The sequence below is a fragment of the Diplotaxodon limnothrissa genome, linkage group LG14 (genome assembly GCF_057381915.1).
Source record: "Diplotaxodon limnothrissa isolate DT_005_m linkage group LG14, D_limnothrissa_male_GT1.1, whole genome shotgun sequence".
NCBI classification, from domain to species: Eukaryota; Metazoa; Chordata; class Actinopteri; order Cichliformes; family Cichlidae; genus Diplotaxodon; species Diplotaxodon limnothrissa.
In genome coordinates this window covers 3,311,947-3,333,796 of record NC_140609.1, presented here as the reverse complement: position 1 = coordinate 3,333,796, position 21,850 = coordinate 3,311,947, and the positions used below count along the sequence as shown (strand labels likewise).

The 21,850-nt window shown below is 40.7% G+C and overlaps 3 protein-coding genes across 3 annotated transcripts; 1 reads left to right on the top strand and 2 right to left on the bottom strand.

Moving 5' to 3' along the window:
• Window positions 1–1,889: 1,889 nt before the first annotated feature.
• Window positions 1,890–7,456, top strand: LOC146618239 (uncharacterized). Its single transcript, XM_085370598.1, has 4 exons — window positions 1,890–4,402; window positions 4,485–4,640; window positions 5,664–5,756; window positions 6,765–7,456. The coding sequence occupies exons 1-4, from the start codon at window positions 3,371–3,373 to the stop codon at window positions 7,080–7,082; spliced, it is 1,599 nt and encodes a 532-aa protein (XP_085226724.1). The 5' UTR covers window positions 1,890–3,370; the 3' UTR covers window positions 7,083–7,456.
• A 3,142-nt stretch (window positions 7,457–10,598) lies between these two features.
• LOC146618238 (E3 SUMO-protein ligase ZBED1-like) lies at window positions 10,599–12,951 on the bottom strand. Its single transcript, XM_085370893.1, has 3 exons — window positions 11,612–12,951; window positions 11,183–11,435; window positions 10,599–11,015 (listed from the first exon to the last, which is right to left on the bottom strand). The coding sequence occupies exons 1-3, from the start codon at window positions 12,727–12,729 to the stop codon at window positions 10,599–10,601; spliced, it is 1,788 nt and encodes a 595-aa protein (XP_085227019.1). The 5' UTR covers window positions 12,730–12,951.
• Window positions 12,952–13,917: 966 nt separating this feature from the next.
• On the bottom strand, window positions 13,918–20,109 carry LOC146618237 (uncharacterized). The gene is made up of 5 exons (XM_085371471.1): window positions 19,980–20,109; window positions 19,587–19,838; window positions 18,929–19,018; window positions 18,582–18,757; window positions 13,918–14,262 (listed from the first exon to the last, which is right to left on the bottom strand). Exons 1-5 carry the CDS (start codon window positions 20,107–20,109, stop codon window positions 13,918–13,920), a joined length of 993 nt encoding a protein of 330 aa, XP_085227597.1.
• Between the last annotated feature and the right edge of the window lie 1,741 nt (window positions 20,110–21,850).

The window sequence follows — 21,850 nt, the reverse complement described above, 5'->3', positions numbered from 1 at the left end:
CGTCGGTATGCGTCGGTACAGGCAGCGCATTCGGTCCGGCACGCACTTTCGCGCCAAGTTTATACTCGGACGCCTGACTGCGTTGCACTTTAGCCAACAACAGTGGAGAAGCGCTCCTCGCTAGCAGACAGGTTAGGGTGTATTTTCTGTCTAATATTTCAGCTTACGTTTTGATGTAGCTTGCAGAAAGCATTTAGTAAGCTGGTGTAAGATGAACTGCATTAATGTTGTACAATGTCCATGGGATTTCTCACTCGACTTTTAATGTCAGATTACACACACATTTACACAATATGCAGTGGTGATGATGTAGATCAATAAATTCATTGTTGTAGCATACAATATTAAAAATAAAACTGATTAATATGAAACATTAACAATGTGCAAATTATTTAGTTTTTTCAGGGACAGTGTAATGAAAATGTCTTTTGTGCTTCTCCCCCAGATACGTTGATGTGGCAGTGCAAATTGTGCAAAAAAAGTGGTGTCATCACGAGCTCTGTTATTAAAACACTACAGGTTAGTTCATAGTAGACAGCAGTATCCATGTGCCTATTCTGATTGTGTCTGTGTTTTCAAAACATGGAATGCTCTACATAGCCACTTAAGCAGATCACATACCCAAAGAACTCTAGACAAGTCTGTGAGTTTGGCAACATTTAACTGCCATTTGTGTTCCTGCTGCAACATAGCTTCGGAGCAGGAGTATTTTTCTCACATTAACAACCATCTAAAATGTAACGAGACTGTGCATTGCATGTTTGAGGGTTGTTCTTTCAAAACAAATATCTATGGTACATTCAAGTCTCATCGAAATAGGAAACACAATCCTTATACCTTAAAAGACTTTAAAATCGGTATTGCTAACACTATTGTAGGCCAAACATCAGCTGATGACAGTACAGACACTATTGTAGAAGAGGACATAAGTGCAAATATTGATCACGATAAAACTACAAGTGAGACTGAAGATTTGGCAAATGTAATAGAACTTAATTTTGCATCTCTTTTACTTAAGTTGGAAAACTATTTTCATGTTCCCAGCATAGCAATTGACGAGTTGCTTTCAGAATTGCACTACCTGATAAGCTGTGCATCAGTGCCTTTGACAAATCAAGTAATTGTAGACATACTCAAGAATCATAACCTTTGTCTAGACCAGCCTGTTATTGAAGAACTGACAAAGGCAGTTTCTTTTAACCCTTTGTTAAAAGCCATAGAAAAGGACGGCACACTTGCCACTGCCTTCAAACGCAGACAGTATTACAGAAAACATTTTGAAGTAATTGATCCAATTGAATACATTCTCGACTCCCAAAGCAAGAGGACCTTTCAGTATATTCCTATTCTAAAATCATTACAGCAGATATTTAAACAAGAAAACATACTGAACAAATTTGTCACTAGCCACAATCAGAATCCTTTTGTAAATAAGGAAAAGTATACATCATATAAAGATGGTCTACATTTTCAAAATAATGAGTTTTTCTCAGGCGGTGAACTAAGAATCTCTATTTGTCTTTATGTTGATGATTTCGAAATTTGCAATCCATTGGGGACATCACGGAAAAAGCATAAACTTTGCTCAGTTTACTGGATTTTAGGTAACTTGCCACCAGGTAGTCATTCATCCCTCTCTTCTATTTATTTGGCTCTCTTGTGCAAAAGTGAGGACCTTAGGACCTTTGGCTATTCAAAAATATTTGAGCCACTTTTGCAAGACCTTGTCATTTTAGAGCAGCAGGGAGTGTTCATTGACAATTTAGGGGTCAACTTTAAAGGCACTGTCCAATATGTAGTGGCAGACAGCCTCGGAGCTCATGGATTGGCCGGTTTTGTGGAAAGTTTTTCTGGAGATTACTTTTGCAGGTTTTGTACTGCTGCACGCTCAGAAATTGAATCAAAAGCTACAAATAGTGACTTTTCTCTGAGAACTGAGGAGCTCCATCGTGTACACATAGCAACTGCACGTGAGACAGGGGTAGCTTGTTGTGGTGTGAAAAGCTCGTGTGTCTTAGCAGACAGTCTGTCTTTCTTCAAGGTCACTACAGGATTCCCCCCTGATCTTGCACATGACCTTTTTGAAGGTATTGTGCCTTTTGAGATAGCTGAGTGCCTTCGAATACTAATAGGCAAGAAGTACATCACTTTTGAAAATCTAAATAGACTTGTTCAGTCATTTCCCTACAAAGGAGGGGATCAGACTAATCGCCCTCAGAAATTGCCTCACAATTTTCTTAGTAAAAAAACTGTTGGTGGCAATGCACATGAAAATTGGTGTTTACTAAGACTTCTGCCACTTATTATTGGACAACACATACCTGAAAACGAACCAGCTTGGGAACTTCTACTAGATTTGAAGGATATTGTTGAGCTTGTTGTGTGTCCTGTTCATAACAGTGACTCAGTTGCATACCTGGAGAGTAAGATTTTAGACCACCATCAAAGGTACAAAGAAGTATGCCCAGATAGAAGACCATTGCCAAAACATCACTTTCTGGCTCATTATCCCTCAATAATTCGCCATTTTGGTCCACTTGCCTTATTATGGACAATCAGATTCGAGGCAAAGCACACATTTTTTAAAAAAGTTGCTAGACACACAAACTGCTTCAAAAACATAACCCTGTCTTTGTCAACCAAACACCAGCTCATGATTGGCCATTACATGCATTCATCAGGCTGTAGCAAAGCCACTTTTGAGGTTTCACGAGTCTCGGCAGTCCCAGTAGAACTTCTCAAACGTGAAATTGCACATTGTCTTGCTGAAAAGTACCCTGACACAGCTGTAGTTAGCCTTGCCCAGAGTGTGTCTGTTGCAGGCATCTACTACAGGAAGGGCATGTTAATAGTACATGGATCACTGGGGGGTCTGCCAGAGTTTGCTGAAATCCTGCAGATGTGTATTTTGGCAGATTCGTTGGTGTTTATAGTAAAAAAACTGAGCTCGTGGTACACTGAACACTATGGATCCTTCAAAATTGACCCATCTCCAAAGGAAATTTCTCTTGTTGCACATGAGGATCTGGTGGATTGTTATCCACTTTGTGACTACCAAGTCGGAGCTTCTCGCATGGTTACATTAAAGAGATACATACACTGTTCAGGTAATTTTAATGTCCATGTTGCCGATTTAATTTTTGTGCTGTATAGCAGTTCTTCTCAAAGTTTGGTTCTTAAAAATAGTTGGACCAGAACTTAAATCTACTCGGATATGTTTCAAGCCTTGTAAAAATACTAGAAAAAAAATTGTGCTGCAAAATTCTGAATACCACTAAAAAAATGTAACATGTACTGAAGTTTGGGAACCACCTGCTCATGTTCTTGCACTTATTTTTTAGAGTAACAGTTGGAGATTGGGACATCAGAAATGACAGCCCCAACAAAGCTTCTGATAATCCTGGGGGAGAACAACGCACTCAAGTTAACCCTTCCTTTGGGGATACCAAAGAATGTTAACGAGCTCAAAGCGGAGATTGAAAATCAGTGCGGAGTTTCTGAACAGTTCAGATTGCAGTACATGGACACAGATTTTAATCAGTTCCTTAACATGACATCCACATTTGATCTAAAAGACATGGACAAAATAAAAGTGATTAAAACAGGTGTTCCAGAAACATCCACTGGTAGTAATGAAAGCAGTGTGTCCTCATTTAACTTGGGTAGCCCCTGCTCTGGCCACAACCCTGATTATGACACAGATATACTGTCATCGCCAGAATCCAGGTCATCAAGCTCCTCGAGCTCAGCAAACTCCACGCTGCGATCAGAAGCCTGGCCACTGGACTTTCGCATACCTGAGTTTAGCTTCGATGTAGAGCTGCAATTGACAAAAGGCAACCAGGAATTCCAAGCCAATGGAACACTTTTAACCCTAAAACCAAAGCTCAAGTCTGACATTTTAGAGAGCTTGTCTTCAGAAATTATGAAGTACAAAGCTTACCCTTCAGACAGCAATCTTAGTGATGTTTGCCAAGCTTTGGTTGTAAAGCATCCATGCTTGAAAGAGAAGGGTTCAGAAACTGGATTTTCTGCATGGAAGATCAGTTTGAAGTATAAAATGTCAAACTATCGTGGAAAACTGAAGAACTTAGGGTGTAGTGAGTTGGTCATCAATTCTCTCAAAAGAAGAGGGAACAGTAATGTGCATCCCAACCAAGTCAAGAAACCCAGGAGAGCAGAGGTGAATTTCTGCCCTGATTATCCAGCTGGAGAAACCCGAGAGAGTCAGGAAGAAGAAAGGTTGGTGCTGCTTTCAGAGTTCAAGAAGAAGAACAACAATGAAACCATCAAAGCAAAAATGGCCCAAACCTTTCCTCACCGGAGGCAAGAAATTCTTCAGGACATGCCCTTCGTAGCTGACTTTAAAAGCCGATGGCCAGCTCTTTTTTCTCCATGTGAGGTAACTGAATCAGTTGATCTGCAAATGCACTCCACATGCAATATTTTAAACCCATCACGCTAAACATTTGTTTATTTTACAGATAAATGCTGAATTCCAGCGCATCACTACGATCCCGCTAACATCCACATTTATGGCACAGCTGGACAACAACACAACCAAACTGACCAAAGTCTTCAGAAACAAGGGAGGAACATCTGGACGCAAGATCACAGAAATCATGGCTGCAATTGATGAGGTTTGGAATTAATTTTTTTCAATGCTTCATTCCCTCTTTTAATACATATGATTTTGTTGTCTCCTTCTATTGTAAGGTAAAGTTTAATGTTGGTATTATGGGATTGTTTATTCTTTGTCCTTTTCATGATAGTGTTGTCACAGTAATAAAGTTTTAAGTTGATTTGGATACTTTATAAAAAAAATTGCCAGAATTAAAAGCTGTTTTTACAGGACAGTAGCGTTTCCAAAACGGGATTTGCCGCGGCTCCCTGGGGAGAATTTTGGCATTTACAGTAGAAAAGCTGAAGCTAGAATAAACTGCCATCAGGCACCTTTCAAACCAAGACGGGATAAAGGGAGGTCTCTGAGCTTAGTACTACAACTGTTTTTTCATTTGTCCTTGCAAAACCTCCTGTTCAAGTCCTCCAAACACACCCACGTCACCCCGCTTCTCTTCCAGCGTCACTGGCTGCTGGTCAACTTCAAGGTTCATTTCAAGATCCTGGTTCTGGTCCTTAGGGCCTTACATGGACAAGCACCATCATACAATGGAGATCTTCTCAGTCCCAACACCCCCAGCAGGTCCCTGAGGTCCAGTGATCAAAGCCTGGTAGTGCACAACAGTCTAAAGACCAAAAGTGACAGATCATTGCTGCTGTGGCCCCCAAACTCTGGAACTCTCCTCCTAAGCCTTAGATCAGTGGACTCAGTGGTTTACTTTAAAAAAAAAAAATCCTCTGTTCAGGCTGGCTTTGGTGTGACCTCTTGTTCATCCTCTTCCTCACTGGATTCTTCATGCTGCTGTTTTTGGTCGGGTTTCTGTTTTTTTTGGGATCCTGTGGTTACCTTTTTTTGCTCGTCACATTTTTTCAAATGATAATGTTCCTTCTTTCCTTAATTTTTTTTATTTTAAATTTTGTTGTTCTTCTGTAGTGTGTCATGGACTTTTTTTCTCAAAGCATTATATACATTTATTTTGCTGAAGTTAACTGAAAATGTCTTTAAAGTTTAGCTAAGTAAAATTTGCTTTTATGTTTTACAGAACGACACAGTTGCAATGAGAAGAGTGTGTACGCTGAAAGGACTTGCAGTCTACCTCAATGAAGATCCGAACAGCTTGATCAAAGAATATCAGGCAAGTAATCAAATAGAAACAATTTCCAGTAATAAAAATTTAACTGACGGTAATTTTTCCTCACACACATTCATTAGATTATAACAAAAAGTTAAAATTAGAACATTATTGGAGATATAAAAGCACAAGCTTATGCGGGAGTGACCCTTGCCATTACAGTTGGGGTGTAATGTGGGCTGAGTGTACTGTCTTTCTGCTTTGTTGTTCTGCCGTGTAATCTAGATGATGGACCAACACCTCTCATCTCGCTCTGAGCTGTCTACTGTTTTGCAGCTTAAAGGGATATTCCACCCCAAAGTGAAAATTGGTCTATTACCATATTACCCAGAGTAAGATAAGTGAGAAAAAATAATTTTGTAACCAGTGCAATAATTCTCCTGATCCGGCAGCAGTCTATTTGCTTTTGCCTAGCATTTAAAAAATGGAGTGAATGGGAACTATAAGCATTTTGGTTGCAAATGACTCTTTAATGGTACGAATTATTCCTGGTGAGCTCAATAATCATGTCGACTTTAAATGAAAAGTAATAAGTAACTTGAAGGATTTGGAGGAGTAGATTTAGACTTGGGAATACATTATGGTTACCACATACAACACTGTAAGCCGCCGCTGCATGGTGCATGGATATTCGAATATGTGTTTATTTATGGAAACCAGAGGCTTTTTCAACCACTGTTGTTGTATCCAAGTGCTATGCCATGGCGGGTTACAGGGTGCTTTGGCGTAACCGTAATGTAGGCCCAAGTCTAAATCGCCTCCTCCTGCAAATCCGTCGTGTTACTTTTTACTTTTCATTTGCAGTCGACATGATTATTGAGCTCACCAGGAACAATGGGTATAAGATCAGAAATGTACTGTGCTGGTTACAAAATGCTTTTTTCTCACTTATCTAACTCTTGGCAATTTATGGTAATAGACAAATTTCCACTTTGGGTGGAATATCCCTTTAATTGATATGAAACCCTGCAACTTGTATTATTATGTTTATTTACTTATTAATTTTTTTAGGATGTGGACTTCCATGAGGCCGAAAGTGAAATGGAGAAGATGCTCATTGGCATCTACGTCATCAAACCAGAAGGAGAGCGTGACCTTGACCCGGCAGAAGACATTGGTATCATAATTGAGGGTGTCGCTGTGCTCAGAGATCTTCCTGATGTTGCCACTGCTGTTGTGTTGTTGTTCGGCCTGATCTACACTTTAAACATGAGCTACCCATCCAACCTCAGGTACACTTTTGAGTTTTTTCAGAAAGTACTGATGGGACTTGATGCTAAGAAGCTATCAAACAAAGTTCAAGTGCTCAGAAACAAACTCCTTGAATAAAGAGGAGGAAGCGGGAGGCCCTTATTGCTTAACTTAGTTTGAATGCTTTACGTTCAGGTATAGTTAAGTTGTTCATAAACACTTTTTTTCATTGTCAGTACTGTTTCTTGGGAACATTCACCAGTTTTAGAGAACAATAATGTTCATTTGCATTTTAGCAAAATACTGTTACTTAAAAAATTGGTGTTGCACTTCTTCTACTGCTACTTGACAACATACAGAAAATGACAGACATTTTAAAAAGTTCTAGCGGTTAGGCCGCTGTGATTTGATATTTCAAAGAATGTGACATTTGGCAGCTGTCTGCAACTTGGGATGTAACCATAACTTGAAAAACTGAGTAGCACTGTTTTACAGTACAGTTTTTGAACAAAACAGCCAATTTTCACTGTTTTAAATGAGTTTAGTTTGCTCTTTCATGCTTATCAGTGTTTGAAAATAATTCCTGAAACGTCCTGTAAAATGTAGGATTTTTTTTGATAATTTGGATGCTTTCTGGACCAGTTGAAAGACAAGTTGGTTAGCACTTCACTGATCTTTGAAGTAAAATATTGTTTTATGCACAAAGTATTTAGTTAAAGTTGTAACAAGTTGTCTGCATTGATTGCACTTTGTGTTAAGCTACGGCTCTACAGTCTTTTCGGTCTGTCAACAAGTATTTAATATGCACTGAATGTGCTTAGTAAAGACAGGACTTTGTTGGATCATTTTTTTTAATCATTTTAGTTTGACGACAAGTTGGTTAGCACTTTATACTGATCTACATTTTCTGCACAAAATATTCACTTGGAATTTGTAACAAGTTGCATTGATTGCACTTTGTGTTAAGCTGTTGTGCTTGGAAAAAAGTATTTTATATGCACTGAATGTGCTTATTAAAGGCAGGATTGTGTTTGATAATTTGGGTGCTGTCTTCATTTCTTCCTAAAAGATCTCCCTAAGATTTACTTAAAAATGTTATGTCAAGTGGTTCCACATAACTGCTTTAAGTAACTTTTAAGAAACTTTGCTATTTTGTATGGAAGTAACCAGTGTAAATGATTTATTTGTAATTGTATTGAATAGAAATTACTTAACAATTTTATATAATTCAAAAGTAACAAAGTTATGTAGCAGCTACATAACAGTTTTACAAAGATACTACCTAACCAGGTTATGTCCTTCTAAAGCAGAAAAGTTATGTACCAGCTAAGTAACGGTATTACAAAGATATTGCCTAAACAAGTTATGTAGGCTTAAAGCAACAAAGATAAGTATCAGCTAAGCATTGCAATTAAGTTACATTTAGCCAATACACTTACGTAAATCTAACTTAACAGTATTGAGTTCAAACTAAGTAACAACATTTCTTAAAAGTTACTTAAAGCAGTTGTGTGGAACCACTTGACATAACTTTTTTAAGTAAATCTAATGTTTTATTTTTTTGAGTGAACCGGGCATAAGAGGATAATAAGACAGCCAAAGGAGGAGATAGGAGAGAGGAGCCAATGACATCAAATAAAGGAAGCTCTTTACCATGCATGGAGGGTTTTATGGATCAAGCTTAGCAATTGAAAAGCATAGCAATACCATTTTGGTTGGCAAAAGTAAATATATAAGAATGCTCATTCAATTTAAATAATGCAACCAAATTATACAACAAAGGAATTTTAGAGAATGTACAATATAAAGAAGTATCCGAGATGAAAAGATGATAAATGGGACTAACGTGTCTGCAGGGTCACAAGCGTTCTACTGACTATTACACAGCCTTCAGTACTTGTTCAATTTTTTATATCACACTGACATCAGAGCAGTGTTTTGTCACCATCTCTGCCCCTCTATGTTTGTGTTACTGCTTTCCAGTTGTGACTGGGGGTAATGATTGGTGAGCCATAGATCCGGGATCCCATCAGTTAAAACTACTCACAGTGACAGATCTCCTAAGAGAAACAGAGAGAAAGAAGAGCTGCTGTTTCCATCTTTAGCATCCCTCTAATAGTCTCATAGTTACCACACCCCCTATCCCTTTTTTCCTGCTTTCTGTCACTTGCACCTAATTCCTGTCGTTTTCCTGTATTCTGTGATTTTCTACCTTGTTTCTGTCTCCCTGCATTATCCCCAGCTCTGGAGTTTAATACTAGCAAGAGACAACTACAAGTTTATTATCAGGAAAGCACAAGCCAGCCCTCTTTGTAGCTGTGGGTATCTGACACATCACAACGCCCTGCTATTGAATCACAGTCACTTCTGGTGGTAAACACACATAAAAAAAGAACTTTCAAAATATATTTTTTTAGTTTATAAGATTTGGATAAAAAATTTTAAAAAGTCAAATAATACATAAGCTTCTCTTTTAATGTCTAATATATTAAACTCATATCACAATGAAGGGCTTAGACTGAAATTAAACGACCAATGTTTAACAATAGATGCAATTTGTCACTGAAAATCTGACAAGTGATATTCCTCAGAGTATAAAACTAATGCAATGAATGTACTCATGTATATATTCTCTAGTTCATTGATCAAAATGCTGAACTATAGTTTCTCTAAAGACTCAAAGGAGGGGAGCAGAAACTGTGCTGAAAGGGGAAAATAGAGGTAAGCAGACTAAGTTGATGTCTCACCATGACACTTAGAGCCATCCTCTGTCAACGACAGTGGGGAAATAATTATTTGATCTCCTGCTGAATTTGTCAGTTGAGTCACTTACAAAGAAATCAGCAGTCTCTACTTTTCATGGTAGTTACATTTTAATGGAGAGACCAAATATCAATCCAGACAATTATCTCACATAGCATCCCAACTGTTCAGATAACGCCAAACTTTGAAAAAGGAAATAGTATTTATACCTAAAACTGTCATAGCGTAAACTTTTCCCACACTGAGAACATCTGGGCTTCAGGTGCTATCATTTAAATAAACATTCTGTTTTTCTAAAGCAACCACTTTTGTCTACTCCCGTGCCTGACATGCCTATATCACCTCATAGCACTTTATCATAAACATAATTAATTAAACAGATACAATTTTGGGGGATATTACTTAGTGCTGTCAAGAGATTAAAAAAAAATAGAGATGAATTAATTATGATTTTTAATTAATTGATCTAATTAATCTCTTTTTTAATCTCACCTAAAAATAGCTGAGGAAAGCCCTCAACTTATTGTGGCAGACCAAAAGACTGATATAACAAAGAAAGTGACTTTATAAAGTCATTTATTGTTTAACAAACGTTAAACAGATGCAACCATTTACATACTGTTGTATTCTTTTGTAAAATAAGTGGAAAAATAAATACAAATAAAATCAAATAAATTAAGTGCTGCAAGTTAGCACATCAGAGTTGCTCTTTTCTGAGCAATACAGCACTGAAATTCCTCTGCTTCAGATAATGAAAAATAAAACTGACATTGCAGTGCTGCAAGTTAGCACATCAAAGTATTCTTCCATCACAAAAAAAAGTGCTGAACATCAAGCAATCTATTCTAGTAGGCTACAAATGACACTTCAGCTATGCTGACCACATGTGTCTCATTTGTTCTTCCTCAGCCAGTCGCTAAGACACACCAGCCTGGTAACATTTTCTGGAAGCAAGGCTGCCCTTTTCTTTTGCACTATGTGACCTGCAAGGCTAAAGAGTCTCTCACAGGGTACAGAGGTAGCTGGGGAGGCCAGGTACTTTTGTGCTAGGACTGACAGCTTTTCATAGACTCCTGAGTGAGCATACCACCACTGCAGGGGACAGTCATCAATACTGATGCTGGGTTCTGCTCTGTAGCGCTGCAGCTCTCCAGACTCAATTCCATCTTCTGAGTCAGAGTCAGACCCCAGAAGGAGTTCGCTCCTCCTCTTCTTCTGAGCTGGTCCATCATCCTCTGTGGAGGGCTGGAGACTATCTGCTCTTCTGGGCTCTGCTGCCTGGAGCATATTCTCCAGAATGGTCCACACCTGAATGAATGAATGAATGAATGAATGAATGATTGTGATTAAAACTAAGTGCTTTTTTTTTAAATTTTATTTAATCTTGTAAAGAACTTTGTGTTCCATATAATAAATAAAAGTTTGATTTGATAATGAATTGGACTCATTAGTCCAGCTTAACCTTATTGTCCTACCTGTTCCCTCTTTTCTCTTGGAAGACATTTCAAATCCTTAAACCGTGGATCCAATGCTGTGGCCACCTCGAACCATATCTCGTTGCCATTAGCTCGTCGTGCTGCCAGATCCTTCTGGAAGGCATTCTTGAACTTCACCACGTAGGCAGGATCATCATCAGTAATGTCCATGACACGGTACAGATGGCGAAAAGCAGGCAGCACTACAGAGCAAGAGACGTAGGCCTCACCACCCAGCAGCTCTGTCACATACCTGCAGAGGTGGAGAGGTTTGCTAAATAAACCTAGCTGGATTCATTTAAATCAAAGTGTAACTGATTTCCAATTTAATTGTCCTTAAAAGTTCCTTGTTATGTTCATTAATTTTGATTTTACACATGTAACAGTAGTTTATATAATTAAAATGGGAAGGGGTTTATTTGAACTTACTTGCATGGTTCAAGCAGGAGCTCCAGCCTCTGCAGTTTCGCCCACTCAGCTTCGGTTGGCAAGACCAACCTGTGGTTCTGTTGGTCCAACGTAGCCTGGACAGCCTCTCGGTTACATAGGAGGCGTGAGACCATTGCGAGAGTCGAGTTCCACCTGGTGGGTACATCCTGTATAAGTTGATCGCTCTTCTTTCCGAGTGCTACTTGTTGTTGGTTAAGTTCTGTGGTACTCGCAGGGCTTTGTTTAAAATGACCAACAATCTTGCGGCACTTTGCCAGTACACCGACAAAACCACTGCTATCGAGACATACCGTGATGGTCCTCTGGAGAATGTGAGCATTGCAGGCGATGTGCTCATATGGAAGTGCTCTCATAGCAGCCAGCATGTTTGCTGCGCTGTCTGTGCCAATGGTGGATATCTTGTTTTCAATACCCCAGTCATTTGCTACCTTGAGGAACTGTTCGGCGCATTTATCAGCAAAGTGCCTGGTTTCTGTTCTCATGACGGTCAGTGCAAATGAGTTGAGGTTCCACTCACTATCAATAAAGTGTCCAGTCACCCCAAAATAGCTGTGGTTGCCAGCTGAGGTCCAGTGATCTCCGGTTATAGCAACACAGTTGGGAGAATCCTCCGCCAAAATCTCAAGTTTGTTTTTCTTTTCGCCGTCGTACATTTTGCTGATTTTGGTCGTTACTGTAGTCCTGCACGGCGGCTTGTATGACGGGTCATTGGACGCAATTTGCAACACCTCTGTCAATCCTTCGTCCTCTACTATATTTATCGGCCTACAGTTCATCGCTATCCACTTGGCAATAACATTAGTCAGCCTGTCGGTCGCAGACTTGCTCATACGAGGGGTATTCTCTAGTTTTGTTTGGCGAAAAGCTTTGCTCTGGCTTGCTATATTGCTAACGTCTTCACTGCTAGCTGTTGCTGCACTCGCGGCTGGGTGCTTTGCATTGAGGTGATAGGCCAAACTTGAGCTGCTTCGGTGGTAAGCAAACTCCTTCTTACACTCTAGGCAGACCACTTTACCTTTGTCAATGGTGCCGTCGGGGCGTTTATGAAATACAAATTTCCCGTTCATTGGGCCAACAACTCTCAGATGCGCCTCCATATCCACACTGTAAGCTAATCACCACTTCTCACCTTGACCTCACGACGTGACTCCACCCCCAACAAGTCAAGCACAAGGAGCCCAGCACATAAAAACGGATTTTATAACATAGCAACTCTCATACAAAATCAATGACGTCAAGAGATTAAAAATTAGATTAACGAGATTAAAAAACATAACGCGCTAAATAGCATTGTAATTAATTAATCGCAATTAACGCGATAATTTGACACCCCTAATATTACTATCAAGCAAGCATGAAATAATACATTCTAATAAGAACGTGTGTAAAGTAATAATGTGTGCTATTTTAGTTTTTGGTGTAAAATAACTGCTTTAGCATTTACATATTTTTATCATACTGTAATTGTCATGGGTCTTTGACCCATCATTTTGATTTGCGATCTTTTATTCTTAGTTAGTTATAATTGTTTGTTTGCTGTGTCTTCCTTGTCTGTTCCCTAATCATGTCTCTGTTTATTCTCCCTTTGTCTTTGTCAAGTCTGTATTTCTCAGTCTCAGTGTTAGTTTTGCTTCCCCTGCCGGTTGCCTGACTGTGTTCCATCTCCCTAAATAGGTCATGTGTGTATTTAAGTCCTCAGTTCCCTCTCTTCTTTTTCATGTTGTGATCATTGCAGCTCTCTACCTGGTCAATGCCCCATAATTCCCCCTTGTCAACATAGCCCGGCCCACCAGTCACTCAGCCGTCTGGCATTCTGGAGGCATCTGCTGCCTGAACCTGCCAATGTGGGATTTCCAGAGTCTGCATCACCTGTGACTAGCACTGCCTCATCTCAGTTTGCTTTTTCTGCATCAGCCAGTTCAAAGACTATGACTTCTACTTGTAAGTCAGTGGAGATAGATATTAAGACTGGGAAGTTTATGTAAAGACTGACTTAAAAAAGCCTGAGAGTGGTGTTTCTGAGCTGAAGAATAAAAATGATGGATTTTCTTGTTGTGCATCAGAGTCGGCGGCTGATCGTGCTTCATATTGTGTTTCTGAGTTGTTGGGGACTGGATCTTTGTGTGGTTTTTCTGAACTGGCTGATTTGAGAGCCGTTTTTTGTGGGCCAGCTTTCCCTGAGACAGCTTGTGTTTCTCTGCCAGTTCAGTCACAAGCTATGAACTATGCTTCTGAGCTGGACACTGCAAGAACTGTTTACTTGTCACAGCCAGTGTGTTTAAAAACTACACCCATGCCTGTTCCTCGGGTATGGGTGGCTGGCATCTATAGGTCCCTGCACCTTTCCTGGCTTCCAGGTTGAGGACGGCTGAGGCCAAGTTTATCCCTGCACATGTACTTGTTCCTCGGGTGTGGATGGTGTTCGGTTGAACCCTGCGCCCATCATAGTTCTCAGAGTGAAGGCAGATAGGATCCAACCTGTCCCTGCCTGTGCCAGTTCCAAGGGTGGGGGTGGTTAGGGTCAAGCCTGTTCCTTCACCAGTTCCTGTTCCCAGGGAGAGAGTGGCCGGCGTATCAGTCATTAGTGAAGCCCTCTGTGTGCCGTGCATGGTCCGGTGCAGCTGTTTGGCCTGATCAGCCAGTCTCCAGAAAAAAAAACATTGAAAATATACCATTCATAGCTGATATTAAACCAAAACTCTGAACAAAATCTACTCCAAGCCATGTTATGTGTTCAGTGTAAGTTGCCATGATAGGCTGTATGGCAGGCAGGCAGGAATGGTGGACCCAAAATGCAGGACTCTTGGAGACGGGACTTAAAGTCAAAATGCAGCTTTTATTGCTGGAAAAACTCTTCATGAAAATAAACGCTTACAAAAACCTCAAAGGTGAAACTAACACGAGACAAACACACAGCAAGAAGAGGGTAGCAAACATTAACGACATGACAGAGAGCAAAGGCAAAGACAGGGCTGAAATACACAGTGGAGTAATCAGGGAATAGGAAACAGGAGGGAGACATAGCTGGGAGAAACTAGGGCTAATGAGACAGGGGGAAGTAAAACTAAATACACTGACATAAGACATGGACCTTCAAAGTAAAACAGGAAACAAGAAACAAATCACAGAGACGCAGACTGAAGTAAACCTACACTAAACATGAGGGCACAAAAAACAAACCTAAGAACTAAACTCATAACCAGGACCAAACTGAAACCTAGAATAATAATCAGAACAGCACAACTAAAGAATCAGAACATAAAGCAAAGTACAGAAGAATACCAAAACACAAGAAACTGAACATGTTGGGTCAAAATGACCCAGAACCGTGACAATTATAATGAATTGGAAAGCAAAAGGGAAGGTGTCTTTGTGATACTGAAAACTTTGACGTCAAGCTCAACATACCTCACTAATCCATAAAACTTCATGGTTACACCCATAGGCTTGAACCAAAACAGCATTTTGCGACAGGAAGTTATTTACACTGTTACAGTGAGATATGACACTGACACCAATGTTATCCAAAAGCATTGTAGTGATGATTATGAGTTTTTGTTTTTTTTATGTGTCATGAATTTTATTTTACTACAATTTGTCAATCCCTTTGTAAGACTCCACTGGAAATGAAACTGGCATTAATAAAATCAAAGTATTTATAATACCTAGCCATTTACAGTATCAAGAGCAACAATGTGCCCTCTAATAAGCACAGATAATATATTTTAGCTTTTAGCCTTGCATGTATGTTTTGAATGTAATTCGAAGCTCATAATGAGTATTTGTCACTCTATTCTCTGTATCGGTGTTCTTTGTCTACTGCCACATTTTAATCTTTGCCTCACTCCTTGGTTTACAATCTTCAGTCTCCTCTACCCTCGCTCACCTTTACCTTTCCTCCTTGTCAAACCCAACACCCATGCAACACAGCTTAGACTCCTATTCTACACTGATTCCCACCCACGATAGTGTTGCTAATCCTGACTGGGACTGCTCCAGTACACCCACCATCGTTTCACGTCTCCAACCTGACAGAATGGAGACGATGAGCCTGAAATCTGCTCTGTGGTGGAGGTTTTATCTGGTTCTCTGTGTGTGTGTGTGTGTGTGTGTGTGTGTGTGTGTGTGTGTGTGTGTGTGTGTGTGTGTGTGGGACGGCATGTATTTATAAACCTATCTGCCCATCCAAGTTTAATCTGTTAGATGCCAGCTGATACAGTAGGACAGGGTGGGCTCACCTCCTTTCATGCCTACCTGCTCACACAGTGCCAGACTGTCCTCCCTGCAGAGATTTTGCCCTTCGATCTCTCCATGCCTGAGCACAGGTAACACTCAGTGTGCATTGACACCCCTCTCTCCCTGCATTTCTCAGAGCTCAGACTAACGGTGTGTTCACACCGAACGCGATGGACGCGAATAAAACGCCCCTAATTTGACGCGTGTACATTCGCGTCTCAACGCGTGTCCAAGAAAAATCCATCGCGCGTCAAAATATGATATTTTGACGCGCGTGAACCGGAAATGTGGGAGGAATGTGGGAGGGAGTTGTGCCAGACCTGGTTTTGCAAGATGGCAGCTATCGAGCTAGCGCTTGAAGAGAGAGTCTCCCTTCTCTATGTACTGTGGAGAGCAGAGCAGCAGCGTAAAAGACGTCCTCGCCGTACCTGGGTCCATCAAGTCCTCCAGGCGCGTGAGCAGTTTGGTGAGTTTCACCATTTGCTCCAGGAGCTGCGCCTGGATGACAGCAGATTCCAGCGATATCATCGTCTGTCACCCGGCCAGTTTGAGGACCTGCTTTCCCGCGTCGGTCCCAGAATCGCCCGCCTAGACACCAATTACAGGCGCTCAATCCCACCTGCAGAGCGCCTGTCCGTCTGCCTGAGGTTAGTAAAAGTGGTCAATACGGTAGTCCTTTATTGATACCTGTGCTAATATATGCTAAACCATCCATTTATACACTGCTAACATGGATGTGCTATGCTAACAGTGAATGCTGTCGGCGTTTACTGATGGCATAGCACATCCATGTTAGCAGTGTATCGTGTATACACTGCTAACATGGATGTGCTATAACAGTGAATGCTGTCGGCGTGTATAAACTATCGTTTATACACTGCTAACATGGATGTGCTATGCTAACAGTGAATGCTGTCGGCGTTTACTGATGGCATAGCACATCCATGTTAGCAGTGTATCGTGTATACACTGCTAACATGGATGTGCTATAACAGTGAATGCTGTCGGCGTGTATAAACTATCGTTTATACACTGCTAACATGGATGTGCTATGCTAACAGTGAATGCTGTCGGCGTTTACTGATGGCATAGCACATCCATGTTAGCAGTGTATCGTTTATACACTGCTAACATGGATGTGCTATGCTAACAGTGAATGCTCTCGGTGTTTACCGATAGCAAACTGGTACTGTTTATAATATTTCTAGTGATACTCAGATGGTCTCATCAAGTCCCGATTTAATTCGATTTATGCTGTTATCAGTGGTTGAATGATAGCATGGCTGTGGTGTCATAGGTATGCTCTCGGTGTTTGCTGATATCAAACTGGTATTAGGACCACTGTGGGTTAATCTTTGTAGTGATACACACTCCTTTTGTTTATTTATACCTGGTTTAATTTCTGGGATAGTTGAATATTTGTATATAATCACTGCAGACTGTTTTAGATTATATCAAATATATATCATGTAATTATCCTTATAATTACAAAATGTTTTATGTAAGATTTATGTTTTGGAATTTGTAATTTTGGAATTTCAATAATGTATTTTGTAACTGCAGTACACATAATACACATTTTAAACAATTTTGTCCAGGTTCCTTGCCACCGGGGACTCCTTCAGGACCATCGCGTTCAGTTTTCGAGTCGGTGTGTCCACGGTGAGCCAGATCATCCCCCAGGTAGCGACGGCCATCTGGGACTGTCTAGTGGACGATTTCACGGCTGTGCCTTCAACTGAAGACTGGCGGTCCATCGCAGAGGGATTCCAGGAGCGCTGGAACTTCCCCCTCTGTTGTGGAGCTCTGGATGGGAAGCACGTCCAGATGAAGGCACCCCCCAACTCAGGATCCATGTTCCACAACTACAAGGGAACTTTCTCCTTTTTAAAATTTTCTTAATAAATGGATCTCTACTCCAAAATAACCTAACCTCTCTTTATTCTCTTAAGTAACTTGTCTTCACTATGTTCCTATAACCAGTGTGATGCAAAAGTTTGAGCAACCTTATTAATAGTCATTATTTTCCTGTATGAATCGGTTACAGTAAAAAATGTCAATTACATATATCATATAGGAGACACACACATTGATATACACTACATATTTATGTTATTTCTCTTTTTATGTGTTGCCAATATATGCACCTGCTTTATTTAGTGTAAAGTTATTGCACACTTTCTGTAAATCCAGTGAACTGCATTTCACTTCTCAAATATCACTGTGTGTGTCTCCTATATGATGTATTTAACTGACAATTTAAATTGTGACAAATAACGATTTGTACAGGACAATGATGGCTATTAACAAGGTTGCCCAAACTTTTGCATCCCACTGTATCAGTATATTTTGTCATTAGTATAATATGAAATAAATTCTACTTGTGTCAAGTCAGGTGCCAATATTTGCTGTGTAGTAGAACTGAGACATTTGTCATTATAAATGTTTATTTGATAAAATATATAAATTCAGTAATAAAAAGATTCAACATAAATATATGAAATTTAACTATTTACAGAGAGAAAGGAATAAAAAGGACCCAGCTTGGAGTGGAAGAGCCTCAGGGGAGAAGGAGGAGAAGAATAAGAACATTGTTTCTGCCCTGGAGAGCTGCTGCCTCATCAGAAAACTACTGATCATTAGGGTCCAATGTTTCCAAATTTAGCACAGCTGTGCTGTTGTCAAAAACTAATTTATGAATTTGGAATTTCACGAATTCTCGTGTCTGAGGCGGCATGCTCTCCAGAGCAGGAACAAGGCCGAGGAGGAAATACTCTGTTGCAGACGGGCGTGGCCTCTTTAGGGACTCCAGGATAGCCAGCTCCACCGCCGATGGACCATCCTGGGACCCTTCCCTCGACCGCCTTCGAGCTCTCCTCCTCTGTGGGCCTGTAAAAAACAGAACAAAACACCACAAAGAAATGAGAAGGCTGCTACTAGATTGTCATTTTCAAAATTGAAAAAAACCAGGATATGAACAGATTGGTTGTAGATATTTAGTAAAGGTGATCACAAGGGAATCCAAGCAAGTAAAAAGCTATCAGTGCTTGATGTTCATACCTGTGGGTGCAGCAGCAGGAGTGGAGGGACCAGGGACTGGGGAGTCAGGAGAAGCAACAGGGGAGGACTCTGCTGCATGATAACTTGACTCTATCAAGACAATATTAAATGTTAACAGGTTGAAGACAATAGTCATAGAGAATATTATATTATTATATACTTATTATTATATACAGTGGTCTCCCATTTATTGCAGCACATGAACAGTAGTCACAGTTCTCACAAGTTGATTCTCAAAGTGCAAACCTTTGTCGATTTTAAAACGTAAAAGTATTATGCCGCGCTTTTTCTCCGTCTGCGGCGCCACTTTTGTGCGCCTTTTTTGCTCCCGGTGCAGGTGTCTATTTCCGAATGAGGGTCATAGTTATGAGTGTTTTTGTGCTGTTTTTTTCTATTTGAAGTGATGGTTATCAAAACCAAACATGATAAGTTTGGCAAGCGCAGGAGACACGACACGGAGGAGATTTGTCATTTGGGCTGCAGAATGCAATGCGCATCGTTGAAAGCTGTACGGTGCAATAAAAAAAATCAGCGAAAAGGCGAGGCAGTGACGGATGAACAGCGGGACTACTTTATACTGTTTATTAATAAACAAAATATATTCCTGTATGACAACACGCATAAATTAACTGCCTACATTAATTAATTGTAAACATACCTTCTGACTGACACTCCCCTGCTGCCTCTTCGGGCTGTCCCTGGTCCTCGGGGGAGAAGTTCTCCACGGTCCGCACCATATTACCGCTGGTCTCCCGCGGGGTGAGGAAGGGGTCCAGAAACCCCATGACCGCGAAGAACTTCCATCTCCTCCCCGATCCTGCTGCAGACCCACTCCTCTTCTCCTTCTCTGACCTCTTCTCCTTATTATAGGTGTCCCTGAGGCTCTTCCACTTTCTCCTGCAGATGTCCTCTGAATAAACGCATTATCTGGTTAGCGGAAAGGTATTTGTACAACAGTGGGAAAATCGCGGGACAGTAGGCGCGCTTGCTAGCTTTTGCACGGCTTCATCGGGTCAGTCTGAAAATTAAAAAGAAGAAGGAATGAACTTACCAGGTTTCCCGATCTCCTCACTTATGTGCCTCCAAGCTAGGTCCTTTTTATTCCTGTCTCGGTAGAAATAGGAGCTGGCATCGTATAGCTCGGGGTGGTTAGCCACGGCGCTGATCAGCTTTTCCTCCATACTGAATGAAGAATGAAGGGCTTTGGCTGGATCTGCCCCTTTGACCTAGGTCAGAGCCACGTCACCAGGCTCCTGATTGGTTGTCGCGGCGCGATTTGACGCTGGAGTTCAGATTTTTCCAACTCGAGCGGTAGACGCGAAACGCGCGTATGCACAAAGTGCAACACAAAAACTCACGCGCGTGGTTTTATTCGCGCGTCAAACGCGCCAGACGCGCTACACTGACGCGCGTTTCACGCGTTTTGGCGTTTTCGCGACGCAAATCTGCTTCCGAATTTTCGCGGGACCCGCAATCGCGCGTCATCGCGCCTTTCCATTGACTTTATATGTAAACCTGACGCTCTATTCGCGTCCATCGCGTTCGGTGTGAACACACCGTAAGTGTGGCTACGTATGTCTGAGTGTGTGTGTGTTACCGGCAACTTTGTTTCAAGGAGGAATATCTCCCATTTCTTCTCGCAAGTGGTTATGTTGTCATGTTTGTGTGCTCTGATCAGACAGTGCATCATTTAAATATTATATTAAGAACTTATTTGCCCTATGTCTCATAAGCAGGACTAAAAACAGCTTTCTTGATATCACCCACTTTTGTACATGCCAGATGTGCAGGGGCTTGTGCTTCCATGATGGCTTCTCTTCTTGCTCTTCTTGTTTGTTGGATTTCTGCTGCTTGAGGTATTCACTAAGCACATGGTCAGTTGTGTCCATCTTCCGGACAAACTCACGCATCCTTATTTTTTCATCCTTAATAGTGGTCCTGACACTCACTAGTCCTCAGCCTCCTTCCTTGGGTTTACCATATAGTCTCAGGGTGTTGGCAATTTTAACATGTTTGAATTTGAAAATGTGCACTCCCCCCACCACAGCTTCCATGTATGTATTACTTTCAACAATATGCATCTAAAATCCATTTTTTCATGAATGATATTTATCGCTGTATTTACAAAATGGTATGAGTCATTTGAACATAAGAACTTTCAGTATTAATTATTCACTATTAATCCGCCCAAGTTGGTCAGTCAGCTATCTGGTCTTTAAGTCTGACGTCACTAGCCGTGTCTGGGCTCAAACTCCGCTGCAGGTCCGTAAATCAAACGATCACTGTGGCATCACTGAGAGTTGAAAAACTATCTAAATTCTTTCATCTGTAATAAAATGATCAGCGTTCTGCTCTACTAGGTGTAACAATTGAGTTTATCATCCAGGCATCCATGAAAACGGAATTTATGACATTTAACGGAGTTAGAAATTAGCAGCAAGTTAGCTCGCTAGCTCCCATCTAAATACAATATAGCATGTCCTGACTGCGGGGTTTTGGAAACAAATTCAAACGTACAGCTCTGTTATCACTTCCAACATAAATGAAGACAGAAAACTAAACAGCAGTGACGTTTGTAGGGTTACTGAAGTTTGACTAGCTGGTATATAATGATGTGCTACATGACCGCTAGCGACACAGCTATGTGAACACAATATAAACACGCTAACTTTTTTCCACTTGATAAAAGTTAACGTGAGGATTCTCGGTGGTCAGGAACAAATTTAATCTCATGTAAAACCAAACTTCGGCCAGGAGAACAATAATTCATCCACAAGGATGAATAGGGTTAGTCATTCATATAGTGCTGCATGGGCTGGGCTGTACCTACATCGTAAGGTGTTAAAAACTGAGCTTTAAAATATTAGTAGTAATAAAAGCAGAGGGAGGTCAACAGTGATCACTGACTGTTTTTAGGAGCTT

Coding starts and splice junctions, on each gene's coding strand:
- LOC146618239 (XM_085370598.1), top strand. CDS start 3,371: ATGACAGCCCCAACAAAGCTTCTGATAATCCTGGGGGAGAACAACGCA. Junction 4,403..4,484: donor CTCTTTTTTCTCCATGTGAG/GTAACTGAATCA, acceptor TTTATTTTACAG/ATAAATGCTGAATTCCAGCG. Junction 4,641..5,663: donor TCATGGCTGCAATTGATGAG/GTTTGGAATTAA, acceptor TATGTTTTACAG/AACGACACAGTTGCAATGAG.
- LOC146618238 (XM_085370893.1), bottom strand. CDS start 12,729: ATGGAGGCGCATCTGAGAGTTGTTGGCCCAATGAACGGGAAATTTGTA. Junction 11,436..11,611: donor CTCCTGCTTGAACCATGCAA/GTAAGTTCAAAT, acceptor CCACCTCTGCAG/GTATGTGACAGAGCTGCTGG. Junction 11,016..11,182: donor CAAGAGAAAAGAGGGAACAG/GTAGGACAATAA, acceptor TCATTCATTCAG/GTGTGGACCATTCTGGAGAA.
- LOC146618237 (XM_085371471.1), bottom strand. CDS start 20,109: ATGGAGGAAAAGCTGATCAGCGCCGTGGCTAACCACCCCGAGCTATAC. Junction 19,019..19,586: donor AGGGGAGTGTCAGTCAGAAG/GTATGTTTACAA, acceptor TTGTCTTGATAG/AGTCAAGTTATCATGCAGCA. Junction 18,758..18,928: donor TCCTGCTGCTGCACCCACAG/GTATGAACATCA, acceptor TGTTTTTTACAG/GCCCACAGAGGAGGAGAGCT.